At 37.2% G+C, this 22767-nt stretch overlaps 1 protein-coding gene across 2 annotated transcripts in view; it reads right to left on the bottom strand.

Annotated features, from left to right (window-relative positions):
- The window catches only part of LOC102222069 (UPF0606 protein KIAA1549L-like), an 88234-nt gene that overhangs the window by 57432 nt on the left and 8035 nt on the right, over window positions 1–22767 (bottom strand). For both annotated transcript variants that reach the window (XM_023350620.1, XM_023350625.1), the window contains exon 2: window positions 1136–1792. In XM_023350620.1, coding sequence (XP_023206388.1) covers window positions 1136–1792 — 657 coding nt within the window. The remainder of the gene's footprint in view (window positions 1–1135; window positions 1793–22767) is intronic.

The following is a 22767-nucleotide window of genomic DNA, read 5'->3' as shown; positions in this document are numbered from 1 at the left end:
TGAAATGCTTGGAGACACACTACTTTCTCCTGCACATTCTTCAGAAAGCTAAATATTTGTATAATAATTACCTTATTATTGAGGCGAAAATAGACACAAAAAACAGAGAGGGATGGAGGTTAGGAAATGGGGGGGGAGATGATGATGATGATGATGATGATGATGATGATGATGATGATGATGATGATGATGATGATGATGATGATGACGACGACAGCAATAAGTCTAAGATGATAAAATGATATACATGATGGTGACACTGATGAAATGTTGAAGGTGATGATTTACTGATAACAAAACTGAAAAAACTCAATTACAGTGAATTAAATTCAGTTCAAATAATTCAATTAAAATGAATTGTTAATATTATTACAAGCAATCTATTAAGATTAAATCACTGTTAAAAATGACAATTGGTCATGCAGAAATGACGGATGTCTGAGAGACTCGTTGCTGAAGCATTCAGCAGCGGGACCTCCATACGTTTCCCTGAGAAGTTGCTGAGGTGACTAAAGCATAAACTGAATCATGTCCAACTGAACTACAATTATTCTCAGACATGTCTCCTTCAGTTTGCTAAATCCTGATAATTACTATAGACAAAGGCTTGGTTAATAATTAATTCTGTTACAAAACACTAAAAAGCAGCAGTGTGTCATTGGGATTTTATTTGACAAACCAACACTGACATTTTCCAATAAATACCTACATCTGTAATTTTTCTCACATTGCTAGATGATGGATTAAGCAGTGTTACGTGAATTTTCTACAGCCTACAATATTGTTTATCCCTGCTGTTCTCTGTCACTAATGTTCTCTAACAAACCTGTGAGGCTTTCGCTGACGAGCTAAATTCAAATTCAGTTTCCACACAGTTAACACAGCCATTTTAAATTAAATGTCTGTAATAAATGGTAATTAAGGGCTTCAGATTAAAGAGGCTGAATATACTAATAATTTTTTAAGACTTACTTGTTAAAAATTACTTTAAACCATTTATCCTTTTCCACTTCACAATTATACCCTTTCAGTTGGTCTGTCATAAAATCTCAATAAAGGATTGTGCCTCTGCTGTGCTAAATTGTGAAAATTAAAATTAATATTTTTGCCAGATAATTGAAAAAATATTACCCACCCAAACTATAGTTGGTTGAGGAGTTGTTGTTTCCAATAACCACAGACAAATTGGTGGATGGTGGAGTCCGACTCAGTTTTTTACTGGATGGAGAGGAGGGAAGAGAGGATGCTTTTGTTGTGGAGGAAGATAAGGCCTTGGATGAAGAAGAGCTTTTAGACCAAGCCGCTTTAGACAGCAGCCCTAAAGGTTTTCTGACTGCTGGAGTCTGCAGCTCTGTCGTCTCAGTCAGCATGCTGAGTACTGATGAAAGGGCCGCCTGCTCCCTCTGGACCTCTCCACTTGTCCTCAGCTTCTCCTGCACAAGCATGGGAGCTGGATCTTCGGGCACGCTTGGCAGCGCTTCCTCCTCTGTGTGGACCGGCCTCCATCCCGCTTCAGCCCACGCTCGAGTTTCCGTCATAATCCCAGCCTCTGCAAAGACTTTTCCATGTGCTCCCGCACTCACTCCTTCCTGCGTTTCTGTCCAGATTGCAGTTTTGGCCTCGGCAAACACTTTTCCCTCAGGCCAACGTCTGAGTTCAGCATCAGGACCTGCTCCAGGAGCAACATCTTTAACGCCGTCTCTGTCTCTAAATCCAGGAGTCAGGATTGGGGGCACTGTGGGGTCCAGAGGTATGTTACTGTTCTTCATTGACACATAATGGCCTTCCTCAGCTGTGAGAGAGAGAGAAAGAAAGAGAAGGAAGGAAATTCATGTTTAATTGGGGCAGTTTGAGTCATCTGTCAGAAAGGAGACAAAGTGACTCACTTCAGCACACACATCTGGAAACCTTGAATCATTACTCCTCATAAGGTCATTCCTACTGTCCAACTGTCAGTGGATTTAAAATTGCTCTGCTTGCACCCAGACTCTTGAGGAAAATACATACACACATAAAAATATCCACATTGCTCCCCTGCCTCAGACATACGGATCCAAAAGGATTAAAACTGTGACTGCTGGAAAAATAGTAATACTGTCAAAAATAGGTCACTTATGTTTTAGAGGATAAAGCATGAGGAATTACTTTTCATGTTCCAGGATCCATAAATTAGGACACAAATGCACCCTAATCAGCCATGATTTCACAGATACCAATCACATCCCTTAGGTTAGCCACACAGGCTTGTGAATTTATTATTTCCAGAGCAAACACAAAAAGCATGGCCTTTGGCTCAGATCAGCAACAAATGAGGACGGAATTGGTTCTTGAAGCAAATGGAGATTTTGGCTATTTGTGGGCCACGAATGTCATTTTTCATTTTGTAAATACTAAAAGATACATGAAAATGGAGCAAGAAAGAGAACATCCTGTCAATGAATTTAACAACATACTCATGCTGAATTTTGAAAACTTGGCTTGACCGAATGAGGCAATTAAAGCATTCAGCCTCAATCGTACTCTGAGTTGGTGGAACTAAAACATGAGAGATTGCAAAGCTGACCTTACTTGAAGTTTATTAATTGTCTCATTTGGATTGAAAATCTTCTTAAAGCTTCAACAGGAAACTTCAATAAAAATAACATTTTTTACATATTAGTTAAAACTGTCTCTATGGCTTGACAATAAGAGACATAATCTGGGAAAGAATCAAGCTTCTCTGCCTTCTTCCTGTGGTTTTACTGCCATCGGTAAAAATACACCGCTCCAAATATCAGAAATGATACAGGGTTTGTTTTCAAAATTTTGTTTAAAGAAAAACGTATAATCTACAATCCATCTTTTCTGTGAAGGTCTTACAGGATTGTTTGGGAACAATAGTGAACAAAAAGCATCATGAAGACCAAGAAACACAGTAGACAAGTCAGATAAAAAGCAGTAAGTTTAAAACCGGGCTAGGTATAAAACAGTATCTCAAGCTTTCTACATCCTAGAGAGAACCTTTCAATAAATTATTTGAAAGACTGAAAGAGAATGGCAGAACTGCACCCATACCAAGACCAGTACACAGACGGGTTGGGCCAGCAGAACATTAATCAGAGAAGTAGCCTAGTGGGAGAATCTGTCAATATGACTAACTATTAGGTATGCATATCACACAGCTGACCTTTGGGTGTGACATAACGAGATCCATAAAAAATCCTATTTGCAGTTTGCCACAAGCCATGTGGAGAGCACAGCAAACCTGTGAAAGGAGGTGCTCTGCCCAGATGAGACCAAGCTTGATGTCCAAAGTTGGTAGATCTTTGGACATCAAGAGCAAAACCTGAACCTCAAAGTTCAGCAAAATTGAACGCCAAACTCTACAAACCAAAGACTACATACCAAAATCTCTATAAAATCTTCTAAAGTTTGTTGCAATGTGACTCAATGTGAAAAATCCCGGGGAGTATGGAAACTTTTGCAAGGCACTATTGAATTTGTATTTAAAATTTCAACACCTCGTTTCCTTTGGTAAATGTGTCGCACATTTCCCACATCCCCCGAGTCTCCGCAGAGGATCGGTTAATTAAAAGGAAGTGAATCTGAGCTTGACAGACTTTGCAGAACAAGCTTTGTGCCTTGCTGCTGCACATCCTCTGGAAACTTGCTATAAAAACATTTTAAACATCACGGCATTAATTATCATCACTGAGCAATATGTCCCTCGCTACACCATGTCATATTATAAATGCTATTAGAAGAGGAAACTAATCCACTGACTGTTTGTGTTTGGGCTTCTTTGGGTTCAGAGCGGTGTTTTAGTCACTTTTAGGGAGTAGAAACAGACGAAGTTAGAAATGACAGGGGCAACAAGCTCAGGGCAATATGGGGTAAGTAACATGCCGGCTAGATTTAACCTAAAAGTCATCCTCCTGCTAATACAGATTCATCAGATGATTTTTCTTTAATAATTTAATATGAAAAAAGGCACAAAAAGTAAATTTTTTGGGGAAAGAAAACAAAACTGTTCTGCATTCCTTAATATTATGTATTTGACATGAACTGTTGTAGTATCCTACTAGTAGTCAAATACTAGTAGTCTGAACTTAGCACAATATTTAGCCATAATAGTTGACTGTATTTCTCTGTGCTGAAGGGGGAATGATCATGTGACTCAAGGTTGTCTACCAGAGAAGAAACATGGCTCTAACAAAATGCTAGTGTTGCTTAGTGTCTGCTCGAGGGAATGACTTTTCAGGTTCAAACCGATAATAAGTAATAATAATGTCTTTTATTGTCTCTACGACATTAGTGACATTATGTCTTGGTCATGACAGCAACTCCTTCAATGGCCAATAGTCTGTTTCCAATGGAAATAGTCAATTACAGGTGGGGATCAATTACAGGTGATGAATGGATAAATGGTGAGAATAGTTGAAGGGATCGATGGAATGAAGGACTGTACTGTATGGAGGACTGTTGGGATTGTTTGCTCAACCAAAGCCACCTGCTCTGGCTGAGAGCAGCATATGTGACTCCACTTTCAGACCACCAAGAAAGCACTAGGAAGGAGGAAGCTCTACTGAGATAAAATATGGACAGGATGGATGGATTGTGTAGGAGAAAGAGGGGATTAAAGGTGGATATATGTGGATCTGAAGTGCATTAGCTTTTTGGACAAAACATGATGGACATCTTTTGCCTATTTCCATGTGAGAACATTCGGCTTACACCAGATTATGAGAATCACAGCACAGAAATGATGCACAAAGCACTACAGGCCATTTACAACGCTTTTAAGCTAGAGTCATATTATGCTTTGACCAAGGCGTCTTGCCAGCTGGATGTGATGATGCCCTGCTGCATCTCTGCAGCTGCCAACACAAACCTGTAAAGCCTTTACAGCTCAGTACAAGCCATCTGAATATTCATATTGGTCTTTTTTCGGTACAGTTATTATTGCACTGGTAAATGTTTAATGCCTGAGTGCATGAACTTATGCATTTTTGTTCTGTCTTTTTCAGTTTGAGCCAAACAGAGCCGATCCGAGTAAACCGCTACAACAGTGAGCAGAGGAGGTCAAGAGCCAAACACACAGGAAGTGTGAAGGTAGAGCTGAGCCAAACGGTCAGGGCTGTGAAGCTCAGAGAAAAAGTGAGGAGGGGGAGTGTGGTTGGTTCAATCTGCCAGATAGCCATCTGGTGTGGGCAGGTTTTCATTTCAATAATTAGTATTCCACACAGCAGACAAAAATAATCTATATCTTAATCACAGAGCCGTGCCAGTTGAGATATATCTACAACTACGCCAGCTTTTCTGGTATGATTTATGACAACAACCTACAGTACAGAGGGTGTCACATAATTCATGCATAAAACCGTGGGTTCAACACTTTAGTCAAAACAAAAATAGAGAAAGGAAGCACAGGAAGCACCTTTTTGTGCAGATGCAACTGTTTTCTGTATATTCATCTGATTTCAAGGATGCATGAGTAGTAATTTGGTGGAAAAAAAAGAAGAAAAACGGCATTCAAAAGTAAAAAGATTAAAAGTTTCTCTCAAACATTACTTTTTATAACACCAAAAATCTTGAGAATGGGGGATCTAAACAATGAACTAAAATAGATTTTAAACTAAAATATGTTTACAGTTCCACTGTTTAACTCTTGCAGCTCAGAATCATTAATGTTTTTAGTTTACTCACTCAAAACATTTAACATTTTGAAGACTTGAGAGTCAGACTACATGCACATGGATATGAAATGGTTTGTTTACTGATATGATACTTGAATATTTAAGAGTCTGGCATTAAAAATTAACTTCCACATCATTACAAATAATACTTGTTGCCCTTAATCATATGACTTACCCAATCTTAAGGTAAATTCACACCCTATATGTCAAGACACGCGTGCTACAAAAATTTGGTTGCATCATGAGCAACACACATCACTTAAACATTCGTAGTGCTAAAAAATTGTCTAGATAAGATGACTTTAAAATAAATACAAAAATGACCACGTTTCCAACCTCTATTAAAAGATTTTCGAAGATACTCAGGATTTTATGCAATTAAATCAGTCATATTTGTTCTACATTTTTCCACAGTATTTCAAGATACACACACAGTTTAGCTAGAGTAGCAGTCCTGATGGTAGGTTGGAGCACTGAAACATGTCATGGTATGAGAATCAGTGGGAGAAATGTCCTTTGGCAGATTATTTTGTTAGGCCGTCCAACAGGATGGACAATAATAACATTTTCCTGGAACTATTCAAGGCCATCCATCCATCTGTGGAGGCAGAAAACAATTGAAAAGGATTAGTTAATAAACCAATATATTTGAAAATTTTCAAGTGGACTATATTGAATGGAATGAAAAGCATAATTTTACTACCAGTAACACTTATTTAGTACTTAAGAAGTACTAGAAGGTATAAAGATTCACTTTAAAAATGCTAAATGTGGTATAAAGCTTGTTTGCTTTCTAAACAAAGCAGCCTTGCAAAAAACACAAGAGATTTATCAGTTTCTAAAAAGGCAGCCAGAAAAGTTTGAGAAGTGTAACAGCCTCATTAATACTCACAATAGTTGCCAAAGAGGAAGAAAACTGCCTGGCAACGACAAAACCTAGCCAAAGTGTTAAATGAGTGCCAAGAAAATCTCACACAAACAGAGCAGACAATCTAACACAATGTTAGCTTACAGTTAAATAAAATAAAAATTTTACAATGAAACTGGTTTATTTTTGAATACCTAACAATCAGTCACTGTCAGCTTCAATTACAGTGAACAAAGAAGCAAATGGACTTAAAACTTACAAAAAAAAGTGATAGTTTTAAAATATGGACAAAAAAGAAGACAATATAAGATGTTAAATGTACAAAGCAGAAAGGACAGACAGATGGAAGGATTAAAGCAGCTCTTCTCACCAGAGTTGGTTCTTAAAAGGCAGGTTTCCAGGTCTAGAACCAGCGCTTTTGGTGGAGCAAACAGAATACTTGTGAATGCTTTAAAGTTCATTAAAATGCACAAATAGTGGTAATAACCTCTAATCATAAATAGCGCATAAGAGTTAAAATACAACTCATATGCAAATTGCATAAAAATGTTTTAACTCTCATTGTCACATTCTTAAAGGGTTGAACAGATACAGAATTTTTCTGTTAAGACCCGATTGTTGTTTGTTTGAAGCTAATTCTTTTCATACTTGACATTCAAAACATGTTGAGTATACAGCACTTTAATTTCTAAATATATAAATGAAAAAGGGGTTTTCTCAAATTTATTTTTGAAATGCATGAGTTGGGACATCACACCAATTGTTTATAATTTAGTATGTCTTAAATCTTTGGTTGCTTTTTTGTGGCATGTAATAAAGGCCACACAAATACGAAATTAGGCAAATCATACACGGAGAAGTGTAAATGAAATAACTTTTGATAATTGGGGAAATTAGTCGTTTTAATTATTCAAAAATGGATGTGGGAAATCTGAATGGGAAAAGAGAACAATCACAGACCACAAAAAGACCAAAATACAGCAATGGCTGAAAATATAAACTCCCAAGATCCAAAAGTACGCTTTTCTTTTGATGTGTCGGGGAGGAGTGATATTTATGGTGTTCCAATATATGGGTGTGTGTGTGTGTGTGCCTGGCACACACACACACACACCAACAGAGTGTGATATTTTAGTACAAAAGTCGCAAAATGCCATGCTGAAATGTCATCTCTCACAGCTGTTTAAGTCCAACATTTTGGCTGGTCATCTAAAATCAGACTCAATCCAGAAAAAAGTGGCACAATGTCAAACAGTTTTTTTTTGTTGTTGTTGTCAGACCGTTTGCCCCAAAAGCCGGGAGAAGTTGCCTTAAACACAAATTCAAAGACAACTCGCACCCTTTTCAACCTCCCAGCTTCCACAACCCAAGAGCTTTTTAAAATGCTTGCTAACATGTCTTTGATTGCCAAATATCCTTTAAAATCAAAGGAGGTGAGAGAAATAAAGGAGATGTTTTGCTGTAACCCTCATATATGTGCATTAAAGAAAATTCCCAAAATATAAAGCAGCTTAACTCCTGACAAATCCAAAGTCAATCATTAAAGAAAAGGCAGCAACACCAAGACGGGACCTATTTGAGGCAACACAAATCAGCTGCTCTGTTCAGCATGACAACAAGGCTGCCTCCAATGCTGCGTTTCCACAGCAACCGCAGGGATGCTGTCACCGGGGTAACCATTACAGCAGATAGGGAAAGAAACAGAGCGTTCTGAACTTAAATCATGTCTGCTCTGCCTGTCGGATATCACCTTGAGATGGTGCAGAGAGCTGTAGTGTTTGTTGTGATGTTATCAGACCAAACATAATATTAATTTCAAGCGACAACTTTCAACTTTGTGAACGAGCAGAGCACAAAATTAATCTGTGTCACTTAATAAAACATGGAGAAAAGCGGAGCAACGGTGAATTAGTGGACTGCTGATGAAATAAATCATCTGGGAGCGTGTCCTATTGTTATTTATGTGACAAGTGACAGATGAGCGTTGACTTCCACATGATCACAATCACCCTCAAACACTTTACACACGCCTGATTAAAAGCCGTCTATACGCTCAGCTGCTGCCTCCATTTAAACAGCTTATGATAGGTTGGAAAAGTGGACATGATTTTTAAATGAGGGCTTGACACGTGCTGGCAGCACTATTGAGATAAATGATAAATGGAGCCATAAATTGTGTATTGATCTTTCAAAATAAAAGAAAGATCCAACCGACATGGATTCGTCGGTTGCATGAACACAACAAAGAGCGGCGACGTGTCTGCCTTTATTTGATCTCCAGTTAACGTTTATTTAGTGGAGACGGGTCACGGAGAGATACACTCTGCCTGAAACTGAAGCTAATAAAATAAGCTGTATATTACAATTAGACTTCAAGCAGTGGGACCTTCTGTTTGATGTGGATGCCTGCGGGCTGAGAAGGCTCCAACCACCACTGAGTGTGCTACATTCAGATACATAACTCTCCATGCAATATACATCAAACCACAAAAGAACTGATGCTACATAAAGCAAGAGGAACGATGGTAGTTTCATCATTTTTCCACTGCTGACATTTTATTACACCCTGGCATAAAAAAAAAAATCTAACAAATCGATGTTCACAAATTACTTATGCATCAGTCTTTTGCAGGGATGCACCAAGAACTCACAAAAGAGAAAAAGAAATGTGCTGCAGGTTATTTGACAAAGACCAGTATCAATTAGTTTTTGACATTTACAACCTTAGGCTGTAGTAAAGCTGCAGCCAGTAGGTGAAATGTAAAAACGTGCACTATTAAAGTTGTACATATGTTGATAAAGGCTTATTCTAATACAGATAATATCTCCTGTGAGTTGCTCCTATTTCAGGTTGAGCCAGGATGTAGGAGGTCAGTATAAATACAGGTATACAAAAGCTATAGCAGATTACTATTGCAAAGCAGTCAAGAAATGTCAAAAAGTTGGCAGCAAAGTCATATTAATATTTCCTCGTAGGCGTTGTGAGAATGCCAGGTGACTAACAGGAAGAAAAGTAGTTCAGGGCAGTCAGCTGGGACATCCACTATTATTTTGCTAGTTGTGGATGCCTGGCAGACTGCCTCCATGTTGCTTTGCTTCTCATCAGGCATCTGGCATTGTCTTAAAACATTTAGGCAGCCTGGCTGCTACTCACTCCTACAGCCTGGCCTCCTGTGAGGTTTTAATATGTTGCCCTGCTCCTCGCAGAAACCTGTGAACTGTAAATGTGAACAGAAGACTGGAATGGTGTGTCTGTATCACAGGGTTTAGAGTTAAAGGATGAGAACGCTGTTGTTGTTTTGAGAAATCAAAGCAACAGCAAATTTTGGCCACAATTTAGGAAGATGAATCTTCAGGATACTAACAGTTGCAATCTATTAGTCTATGTTAATGTACTGTAAATACACAAATTAACCAACATGTCTTTTCTTGTCTTTTGTGATCACTGCATGAAGAGTGAATAACGTAGTTCATGTGATTATGTTTATTGTTTTGATTCTCTTTCTCTTCTATGCTTTGCGATTACGAACCTTTTTCGGCTGAAAGTTCAATCCACAATATGAGCAAACCCCAAACTTTAATCCATTTTATTTTTTATCTTCACTAATTTTCATCCAGTGACGAAGTTTGATCAGCTTACTCGTGCTTTATAAATAAAATTGACACTGATATTGATACGTGGTCCGATAGTTATAAGGAAGAATCAAGAGACGGCAAGTTTAAAGAATATAATGTAAGTAAGATCTTCATCAGCTTCTACAGAGCTTAAAATGAGATTAAATTACATTATTACTTGGTCACGGCTGTGACATCTGCAAAGCATTTGCAGAAATGGCCAAACTGTGGTTCACATTTGTAGTTGTAATAGCATTTCTGTGCTTACATGCCCAAGCCACAGAAAAAAATGGCAACCTGACTTGCCTGGATACTACATTACATAAACTACAGTGTCAGATGCATAAAAAGCAGACGCTGAAGGACTATTTATCTAAGACTGTATCTTTATATGCCACAGACACACATGATACATGCAAAGTGTATCCAATCCATTATTTGAGTACATTTATTGAGGAAAAGCTTCCATGGTAAGAAATAAATATTTTTAGCAAAAACACATGTGCCATAAGGATTTCCTGTCTTTTGGTCACTCTTCAAAATGGGAAAGACAAGAGCATGTTGTTCAAGCAACTATGTGTTGATCTTTAACAGACAGGAAATGGCTACACAGATAAAGCAATTTACATGAACCTGCCCTGATTTAAAATCATAGTAAATAAATAATCATAGTAACAAAAGTGGAAAACAAGTGGAATAGTAACAAACAAAGCTAGAAAAGAACTAATCTTTATCTTCTGACCATAGAAATCGTTAGGCAGTGTCTACACAGCGATTGGTCTTTTATTCTAGACATCCTGGAAAATCAATGTTTACTATCCTACCATCACAATCGTAAACATATAGAGCCTGATCAACTCTGAGACTTTAGCTGATACTATAATCAGCTGCAACAAATACTGAAGTTATTAGAAACAAACATCCCAGAGGGGTTTGATAAAAATCAAACTATATGTGTGGAAATCCTAATGCAGACTGTTAAGTAAGGTAGAGGATCTATGATGTTGTGGGGCCTGATTTTCTACTGAAACCACTAAGAAGTATATAGTTTCAGAAACTCTAAAGTACCAGAACATTTTGAATCCAAATTTGCTTGGCTCTGAAGAGTTTTGCATTCACAACACAGTAGTTATGTTAGTCACAAACAGAAACTAATCGTGTATAACTTACAATTAAAATCCTCTCATACTCAAATTTATCCCCTTATATTCTACTTTTGTTCATATGGTCTCTTTAAAGAACTGTAAACATTATGAACAATAAAGAAGAAAATGAATTATTTTATGTCAGTTTAAACAGCTTGAGACAAAGTTGAGTTTCAAGTCCTGTTCAATGTTCAGCTGTAAGTTTGGTTCACAGTAAGCCAGTGTAAATCACTGAAAGAGACAAAGAGAACAGTCTGAAGTGATTTTGTGGAAAATGTTAATATTTTATGATACAGCTGCCTTCTTCATAACACTTGATAAAGGGAAGCTTCCACAAGCTAGAAAATTTCAACTATGAAACAGAAGAAAATAACCGTACTTAATACATCATTGTCTGTATTTTTTGGTTTCTGGAAACATTTGGAGAGAAGGGTTTAAATAATTTTTTGCAACCATGTCAGCCATCACACAAGTATGTAGGCTTACACAGGAAAAATAAGAGGATAAAAGGCTAATAGCCCAGTTTGAAATATGACAAAAAGAAAAAGTCAGGACAGAGGATAGAACAGAGAGAAAACTGGTCGGTTATTCTTGGCACATAATTGAAGGAAAGGGGAAAAAAATCTTAAACGTTTTTTAATTGGATTTAAAAACAAGATTTTGAAGAGTTAAATTGTCTTCTATTCTTCTATTATTTGTTCTAGAGGTTAAAGCACCATTTGGGATTTATTTTAGCTGATTCAGAAGCAAGAATAACATCTATAATGAGCCCAAGGAATAATCCAGGATGTGGGAAAATACAACATAAAGTGAAGAGCCCTAAATAAAAATGTTTCTCATTTAATTTATTTTCTAGTCACTTTATGTAAACATAGTATAACTAAATAATGCTTCGAGTATCTTCTTATCATACTTTTTCTTGCATTTTCTAAACTATTTTGTCAGCAAAATTCCACAAAGGCAGAGTACTCTATGCTAGCTCAAATCCTAGTTTTAAAAATCAGACCTAACAAACGTGCCACTGAGATAGACCCATAAACCAGCAGAGATGGAGCTACATGTTAAAAGCTGCAGAGGATAACCTGAGTTGATCAAGGTCACCTGTATAGTTTGGGTTTAATAAAACGCTACATTGAACAGAAAAAAAGCAAAGAAATGCACAAAGACTACAAAGTCCATTAGATATGACTAGGGTTCCAATTAACTTAGAAATTGGTTATACTTTTGATTATTCTGATGATTAATCAAAATTTGGATAAGAAACTGGCCCATTCTGCAGATTTTTTAATTTATTTCTTAAACGTATTTTATGCATAATTTTAAATACATAAAAAATACAAATAAACTGATAATTAATTCCTTTTTAAAAAAAAAACAAAAACCTAGCATTGCCTGAAATGTAATGACATTCCTTTAGTCTATGCCCAGTCATTTGTAATGAAGGATTCATCTGCAACTAAAGATATATACTTCTAACATTAACATGTGAAAAGCTCAGGTCTTTCTGTTTACAGTATAGGTGCACGGTGTAGTCTGTTCATTTTGTGGTTTGACCAATTAGAAAATTAGCAAAAGGTGTTTGATAGAAAATTGGTTTTAAAGCATTTGAACCTATGCCACTTGAGGAATTCTATGTAGAACCCTTTTTACAGACAAAGAAGGGGTTTTTATGTTAAATGCAAAATGTATATATTTTTAGTCCAGTTTTGGTTTAATTGCACCAATCATGCCGTATTGAGTTTTGAGTCTGTATACTCCAGTCAGTGATTAATCATTTATTTAAGTAGCTGACAATTATTTCTGTAACAGATTCATCACGATTAAGCCGATTAATTGTGTCAGTCCTAAATATGAACAACATTGAGTTACAAATGTTGTATAAATTCAATTATCAGTTGGCAGCAACACAAAGCCTCTAAAGAACATTGTAAAATAAATGCTCTAGGGGACTGTACAGTGTTTTCTATCACACATGATGTTCGCTGAAAATGATTTGCCTGAAAATAAATCCCGCTTTAAGATGGTAGACAGCCGAGACGGCTGCTCTTTTTACTGTTTCGCACAGTAGACAATCCCTGATGACTAAAGCCTGCTGCACATTTAGGCCACAGTTATTGCAGCTATTTGTCCAACTCAGTGCAAGGATCATTGTGATAAAAACTCAGCTGTAACCCTTTTTTGTAACTCTTAGACATAGAGCTGGGGAAACATACTGAACTGAGAATGGCAATGAAATGGCAATGTCTGTTTTCAAGCTTTCAGTTTATATTTCAGTCACATGTGCCCTTATTCACGTTATTACATGTAAATTGTTAAATCCGCAGACAATTTAACAGTCACATTTACTGACAAAGCAAAAGAATCTTCTCTCACCGGCCCCTTTGTAAGGCTTTGGTAGTGCCAGATTAGGCCACCTTTTCTCATTCAAAGCTGCTTTAATTCTTCACTGCATGAATTCAGCAGTGTGTTTGAAACATTTCTCAAACACAGGGTTCATGTTGTTAATATTTATGAAGCTGATTGTTGGCTGTACATCCATAATGCAAATCTTCTATTCCACAATATCCCAAAGGTAATTTATTGGATTGATACCTTGCTACTGCGAGTGTGGATTAATTAATTTTGTTAGGCCAGCCATACTAAAAATCGACTAGATTCAAACACTTTCACTCAGCCCATAAACAACTTTACTAATTTAATATGATGTATGTCTTCACTTTAATGTAATTTTTCTTAAACTGTTTCCTGTTTGTCCAATAAAGCCCTTTAAATTATCTTGTGCATGATTGGTGCCATTGCAAACAAGCCCTTAACTAGGTCTTAAATCCAGACAAAAATATTGAGCTTATTTTATTGTGTGTTGTATTTTTATTTTTATTTTATATTTATGGGATGTTTGATTTCTTTAAATCATTCATGCATGTCATACACAGTATCTATTTGACTCAATAATTTTATTGCAGAACTTCCCAGTTTTAGACACAAGGAAGATAATTCATCTGCCAAGTATTTTATTAATTATTCTGTACATACCAGCTCATATTTCTGTCATGTTCCTGCCTCTTTTCCTCTGGTCTTTAAATTGAAGAGCACAAACACTAAAAAACACAAGCTGGGGCCTGGGTTGACTCCATCACAGCTTTCATTTTTATTATTCCATTATTATTTTACTACACCAGGCCCATTTATTATACATTTCATCTTCTCAAACCACTGCTAAAAGGTTCTCAACTTTACAATACAGCACTGGGACATTATTTAGGCCCGAGCAGCAAAGCGCAGCGAAGGCCTATTGTTTTCATACTGTTTATTTCTTTTCTAATCATTGAAATATCACTAGTGTTAGTGTAGAAAATTGGAGAAAAAGATGTTAATAGATTCCCCATTACATAATGCTTTCTAATCCACAATCTCCTGAATTGGTTTCTACATGGCATCAAAAGTTAATATGTCCTCTTGAGGTCAGAGGTCTGACCAACAAAATGTTTGGTATTGAGATCTGGATTGTGCTTCTTTTCAGTAAACCAGTGGCAATTTCTGATTTCTGTGAGTCATGGAAACATTGCATGCAGAAAGTATAAATTCCTATGTTAAAAGTGGCAAATAAAATGCCAAAAACAAAACCAACATGCTCTGTGGTGAATGGAGATATTGTGTGAGGATATTTGCTATAACCAGTGTTTGAACAATCAATTTCTCATGAATCACAAAGACAGAAAACTTGTGCTTAGGTGCAAGTGGGAAATTACTTGTTCATCTTTCCTTTCATGATGATAGCTGACAAACCAGGGTATTGTCACCACCTATTAAACTGAAGTGAAAAAACGTAAACTATTAAGTCATATTCTGCCTTGTAGCTGACCCAAAGAACAGCATAATCACAAATGTGACCACATCTGCAAGGTCCTGCGGAGATTACACACACACTTTCACAGAAACCATGTTGAAGCCTTGATATTAACCAAAACAGCTCACCCCCCACTATTCCATTCTGACTATGAAAGTCTGCACTTTAAACAATTAGGGATTAATGCCTTGCTATAAACCGAGTGGCTCCATGGCTATTTTTAACTAGATGCATCCAGGAAATAATCCACTACAGACACACAAATACGCAACTAAAATGTGTGTCTGCCACACAATGAACTCCGAAGCATGAAGCGACATGCAGGGGACAAAAACTGTTACATCATCTGCCTATGTTCGTTTACCTTGGCGCACACACAAAGAGCAACACTTATTTTGACGATAACGCGTACCGACGCACAAAGCCGAGCCACAGACAATCACAAGCACATAACTCAAAACACACAAACAAGTAGGGCTGCGACAGAGTGACACACAGATGGATGCAGAACATTAAAAATTAGCCCAATCAGGACTAACGGGGAAAAATACAAAGCACAAGGAACAAACCCAAACACACAAACGTGCATGCCAGACTGAATCCCATCTCTCGGTTCATCTCCCACTGCCAACCTGCTGCTGCTGCCGCTGAGGCCTTCCTCGCGTGACAACAAACTATATGATGAGAGATGATGACGGATCGCAGTGGAAATGTTCGTGAGTGTTGCTGTGGGAGTGTGAGCATGACATAAGGATGATAGATGAATTGCTTCTTTTCTCGTTTGTTTCCCCTTGTACTTCAAAAGGCTTCCAACTTAACCTCTCCCTGCAAGATAAAGAAATGCGGTAATGTTCTTGGGGTCTAAGGAGACCAGACGGCAGCAGCTGAGAAAAGAAGGAAGAGGAAAGAGGAAGAGGTATTTGTTAGAGTGTTGATGGATCTAAGCCCAGCGCTAAGATTTATATTCTACTTAAAAACAAACAGGAAGCCAATAAAAATCCCAGGAAATATATGAGACGCACATTTGGATCAGGCCAACAATTTCACGGCAGAGCTGTGTAATCCGTGAAGCCAATTCGATGGTGAGTACCAATAAATCAGGAGGGCCATCTCACACTAACGGCAAGATTTATCACAAGCAGGCTGGAATTAGGATTCAAAAATGACTTTAAACAAATGTAAATTCAGAGTGCTAAAGGATAATTTAAGCAGTGTGAAAACTTAATAGTGTGGACAGATTCTCCTTTTTGGTTACCAAAAAAACAATAGAATGATTATGCACAGCCACATATGCTTTGATGAGTGACTATGGATAATCTTGTAACATAGATTTTTGTTGGATTCCAATCTATCACATCTACTTAAGATCCTGTAGCAATTTATTTCTCTTATGATTAATGTTTGCTAAATCAAAGTGTGGTAGAGCAGTCATGGGAAAATTACGTAAGTATGCCAGACGTGCTGATTTATTAAGCCTATCTAAAAAGTCATCTATTCAAAGAAGCAAATCATCAATTTAACATGAAAGTAGAAAAAGTAAATACTCTAAAGACCAATTTTAGCATGTATGTAGCTAGCAGATGAAATCCTACATGTTTGTACTGGAGTAAGACAAAAACAATCTTTCAGCCTTCAGGTCAAATATAACATAAAAAGAAGATTATGATTCATAAAAGCATCTCCAAATAATATCTCAAAATAATCTGATCAAGTCGGAACAGCGTGATTCCCTATTCAGATTATTAAATACCCAAAAATATTTTTACAAGCTTTTGGTCGTCTACGTCTACAGAACAGCACACATTGCAACTTGTTTTATTCTTAGGTTTCAATTTTAAACTCTAGTGAAGGTGAAATGGAGAGCTATACTCTACTAGATTAATAGGTGTCTCTGCTTAGAGCTGATATATGTCACTAGGGGGAAATACAATCCGGCTTTATTGCATCAGGACTTTAATATGAAAGCCATGAAAGTAGGAAAACAAAGTCTCGGTGTCAATTCACAGGTGTATGGGGCTTCAGGTTGGTTTTATCTTCTGTTTTAAGAAAAATCTTAGGATAAAGAATAGGTTTCACTAAGCAACAGAATTAGATATTTGGTAAACTAAAAATGTAACAATAAGAGCAGTTTTTTTTATGTACCTTAGTGTTTAAAGACTAATTAGGAACAAGACAAAATGCTAAAAAGTGGTGTTTTTCAAATGAAAAATTATCAGAATAATTATTGGATCTTTGTTTATAGTGTAGGACAAGATAAATATTACTAAAAAAACATTGTTTCCAGCTAGTCACAAGCCATCATTAATCACTGACGCCATCACCATCGCATGGCGTCATGGTGATGGCGTCAGTTTTGCGTGGACATCCTGGTTGTTTTATTGATGCCTGAATTCAATGGTCCAGACCAAATGTAACATAACATCATCATTTTTTTGGCAACTATTGATTGCAATCTTGGTTGGCTTGTGCTTATGTTCTTTAATTTTTTTTTTTTAACTGTCAAAATTATTTATTTCCCATAAACATTGACAGATGATATTTTAGTACTGACACAAAGGAAGTAAAAATAGATAATTTATAAACTCCTCACAGGGTTTAAAACACTGAGTACCTAAAGTGCACCCTCATGCAAATGAGTGCGCTGTTATATAAACTCATATCTACCAGCCAATAGCTCTAGAACATTTAAGATTTATAAACCTGATGGGCCTGTATGATTTTGTGTGCAGTGTGTGAAGCTTTATTGATTTTCCAGGAAATAAACAAGCCAAAACAGCTGCAGGATGCATCATGTGAGCCTGAACAAGCCACCAAGTAAGCTAAGTGCATCCAATTGGTCCTGAGGCCCTGATGAGTGTTTGCCCTTAATGTGTCCCCTGTGGTAAAAAACGTGTGTTCGGTGTGAGCACACAGTGCCATTTCACTTCTGACCTTAAAAACGTCAGACACTAATCTGATTAAGTGAAGTCAGAACCATGTTTAACCGCCAGCTGGTGACGAGAAGATGACGACAATAAAATCTGCTGTTGTCAAAAAAACAGGAGTGAGAAAATAAGTGCTTCATTAATTAGTCACCACCCATTACATAACTGTCTGGACCACTAAGTCAAGTCCACACGCACACAGAGAAACATCTTCTCCAAAAGCTTAACATCTGCAGGATGACATAACTGACTTCTAAAGGCCGTCAGAACTTCACTTCGGTCTTAATTATGAAAACAGACTAAAGATGCTGATCTGCTTCATCAGACTCACTTCTAATGTGTTTACAACTGACCACCCTCCGGTCTTCACTGTGAACTTCATGCAGAGCCAACAGGCCCACTGGCTTTTCAAATATTTCCCACTCACAAAATCTAATCTGGGTTGCTGAGTGCTTACAGCTTCCTAACACCTAAACTAGGTCTCGAACAGCATGTCTGATTATGCACAGTGATGAATATTTTATGTAGATTTCATCTTTTTTTTTCTCGGGGCTAGTAAAAACATTGCAGAGTGAATTCAGTGAGGTCAGAACTGTGCAGCCTGGCTTTGATTCATCTCCAGGGAATAATTACCTCTTGTCAACGAGAGCAATTCCTCCATTTACACACCATTGTGATTTGAGCCAACTAGACAGATATATTGAGATAAATAAGCTGCGGCACTGAAATAGATTCCCTTGATTGCTCCTGATTGTGGAACTTTTAATGTAATTACATGGGAAGTTCTTTAATTAGATGCAAAACGATGTAAGACATTTGAATATAGTAGGTGTGAATAAAACACAATATCGTTATGAAACTCTCCTGTTGTATGTATGTATGTATGTATGTATGTATGTATGTATGTATGTATGTATGTATGTATGTATGTATGTATGTATGTATGTATGTATGTATGTATGTATGTATGTAAAACTACTAAAATGATGAAATATTTAACTTCAGCAATAAATCATCTCATACACACAGATAAATCCAAAATGGAAAACCTGTGGATGAAAAAATAAGTGTGACCATAATGCAAAAAATACTCAGTCAATTTCATTAACAGGAGTGGGACAAAAAAGCCTCCAAAATGATGTGGATCTAATAAAGTCGTACAGAAAATGACAGGCCACTGAATTAGTGGGTGTACTTAGGTTTTTTTTTAACCATTTTAGCATCTGGTAAAGAGGAAACAAATTTTTTATGTCCCAACATTTAAAATTCTACAATGAAGAGTGTTTACTTTTCTTTACCTGTGCCGTGTTCAGAAATAAATTTGGATTTGAACACAAACAGACAAATCCTCCATCACGTTTTGAGCAACAAAATGCCGAGAATGGAGCCAACTGAAGGCTGAAAACAGAGTCCTTGGACAGAAAAACATATAAAACTGGCCTCAAGGCCAAATGACACATGAGGAACAGACATGGAAGGGCACTTGGACAGAGGCACCCACCCATTCTCAGGGTGGTGACTGATGACAAGATGGAAAGGGGTCAGCAGACGACCTCATACATAACACACAGAAGCAGAGGAAGATGAAATAGATGTAAACCCAAACCCTGGCCAGTAAGAAGCAGAAGCTTATCAATTTTTCACTCTGCCTCTCACTTAGATGCCGAGATAAAAATAAATCCCTGCGGGGTTTTCTTTTCAAGGTTGAAACAATCTCCAAATTAAAAATAAAAGTACATGTCAACAATACTTCAACAATACAAATATCCAAAGAAACAGATCTTTGGTACAAATTATAACCTGATTGTGATTAACTTTGGAAGAGTTTTTAAGCATCTGATTCTAAAAACCTACAAATAATTTAAAGGCAAAATAAGTAGAAAAAACAGGAAAGCTTTTCAGGACACAACCCCAGCCAGACTTATGATATAAAAGCCTTGCAGAAACAGGCAGGACTCCTGGAAAAAGCAAAGCACTTTTATGAATTTCATTTTCCAGTTAGAAAATAATCTTCTTGTTCTGTGTTCCCAAGGCTGAGTAAGAGGAGAAACATGGAAAACAAATCACAGAATGAAAGTCGCTTCTTTTTCTAAAACTGAGAGCAGCAAATGGAAACTGAAGTGGGTGAAGAACAAAGTCTGACTTTGGTTTGCATAACTTGGTTACAAAAGCACAGATAATTGTGACAGTACAGCTGATGATGATGGTGATTATGATGATGACAGCCAAGCTGCTAAGTTAACTCAGAACTTCAGCCTCTGTCACTTCCTGTTTTTGCTGTGAAATGAATATTGGACTCAGATTTTATCTTTTTTGCCTAAAAAAAATATTTTTAAAAGAGGAAAATGAACTTGTTATTCTCTGCTCCTTATCACTTATTTCCAGATGGAAATGCATTAATTTTGGGGGAATTTTATCTGATCTCACACGTTAGATGGTTTAACAGCACTATACAGTAACCTGGCCACATAATGCAATAAAATAAAGAATGCATTTACTTTTAGGCTTTTTACACATCTCTTTATGTGAGGTAAAAATTGACATGGCACAGTAAGCATGCAGATTCACTGCTGTCTCAGGATAGATAGATTCAAAAGGTGTGCGTTTTCCTCTTGTTTTAGACTTTACATAATATAGAGAGTCACTGGTCAGCAAATATTAATTAGCATGCTTAACCTTTATTGCATCACATTACATCCTTACAGAACCAAGATCGGCATGCACACAGATGGCGAGAAGGCAAAAAGCTAAGAAAACTTGCATGCTTTTGTGTTTCCAGCCAGAGTCAATTAAAGCAGACACACTGCAATTCCTGACAGTACATAGAAACAAAGGGTGCACACGTACAGATGAGCTTTCAGCTCTCGTTTGTACATCAAAGTGCTTCTCACTGGAGGCAGTCTGGAAATAATTAACCTTCCTGAAGCACACCGGCACCAAGGAAACATGCAACCATTCACAGCCCCCACAAGATTCCAAAAATACAAAGTGTGGCTAATTGGGATTATAGATGTGATGTATCCAAAACAGTTTCCGACAACCCGGGTGATTTGCAGAGGGTGGGGGTACCCCATCCATGCATAATGCATTTAATGTTCAAACTGGAGAAATATTTATTCTGCTAATGAAAACTCTCATACACACATATTCCAGAAATAACCGATAAACTTTGGAGTTGAGCAGTGAAGGGAGTAGTCTGTTACTTTGATTAAAGTGTTTGGCTGTTTATGGGTAAAAGGAGAAGCAGCAGATACTTAACCTCATTTATATTGGCTTCTTTGTCAAAATCACAAATAACATGAGCTAAAAATCATAAATCGAAATTATATAATCAGCCTTGTTTTGATTAGTGGGGACTAACACAGCGACTCTGTGTTTCTGCCTGGCAACAGAGCGAGGAGAGGCAGCGCTGCCAGAGGAGATGTTAACCATGACAGGAGGCATCATTATACACACTGTCTGCAGTAAACTACGGTCTTAGGTAAAAACACAGTCAAAAAGAAGCAATGCTGCTCAAAATATTGTGATGATGTATACATATTTACCATCATATCCTGAAAAAATTTCTAATTGAGCAAAAATACTATAATTGGTCTCCAATCCATGGCCTTCTAAGTCAAAAATATAATCCGAATATAAATGAGCGTAGTTTAAATCTTTAGATGCAAATGCAAAGCTTATTCTTTTTTTTCTCTTCTTGTTGCTGTAAAGATCTCCAGCAGAGCATAATCAGAGCGACACAGAGGACTACAGAACAGAGAGCAGCCAAGCAGAGCGATGCAAAATGAGCTGCTGCTGCTTTAATGTGGAGAACATCTGCTGGGAGGATGCAGCACCCCCCCACACACACACACACACAGCAGCATGGACCACATGTAAGATCTCTGTTCTTCTATCCGCTCATGACTGAACCCTTCCCTTAGCTGCGATCACCTGAACTCTTCAGACAGAGAGAGAAATATAACCAGGGCAGAGAAGTTGCCTTGTGATGCAAGATGGTGACGCAAAGAGGGACAGCTGTCTAAACACGAGCAGCTGGCATGAATTAAAGCTACAATATGAAGATTTTCTCCTTGAGGCATCAAGGTTGTGCTCCAACTGTTTCAACCTTATCTTCTGAAAGTGTCTGTCAATATTCAACAAAGAATCTCAAGGCAAAAGTTAATGGTTGTTTTTTTCTCTCTTTTCTGTGATCTTCCAAATGAATAGAAACATTTATTTAACTTTCATTTCAAATGTCACAAGGATTTTCCCACAATGCATCACAGATCACAAAGTCTATTTGTATTCTCATCTTTTTTTTAACTTATGTTCGTTCTTTGGAGTCTGCAGCAAAACAGCAGTATGTGAGAAGGGTTACTAAATATCTGACCTACTGTGATTTTGCAAAGCTGCTGTATCGTGTCTCGCATTGTTGTAAGTGAATAAGGCAGCATTTAGAACACAGCACCTGAATCAGTTATGCAGAAGACACAAAATTAAGCACTGTTTAACACACATCATAGTAGATTTGTTCTATGTATTCAGACTTTACTTGGTTTCAAGCCATTAAAGTGATGCCAGCAGAATATGGTGTTTTACAAGAAGTGAATATAAGCAGAAATCAGTCAAATGAAATCAGGAATAAAAATATTTGTACCTCTTAAAGTTCTGAATATGATCAACTTCTTTGACAACTTTTGTCTCTACATTC

Source organism: Xiphophorus maculatus, chromosome 2, assembly GCF_002775205.1.
Source record: "Xiphophorus maculatus strain JP 163 A chromosome 2, X_maculatus-5.0-male, whole genome shotgun sequence".
NCBI classification, from domain to species: domain Eukaryota; kingdom Metazoa; phylum Chordata; class Actinopteri; order Cyprinodontiformes; family Poeciliidae; genus Xiphophorus; species Xiphophorus maculatus.
Note: the sequence above shows the minus strand (reverse complement) of the source record. Positions and strands in the feature narration are given on the sequence as shown.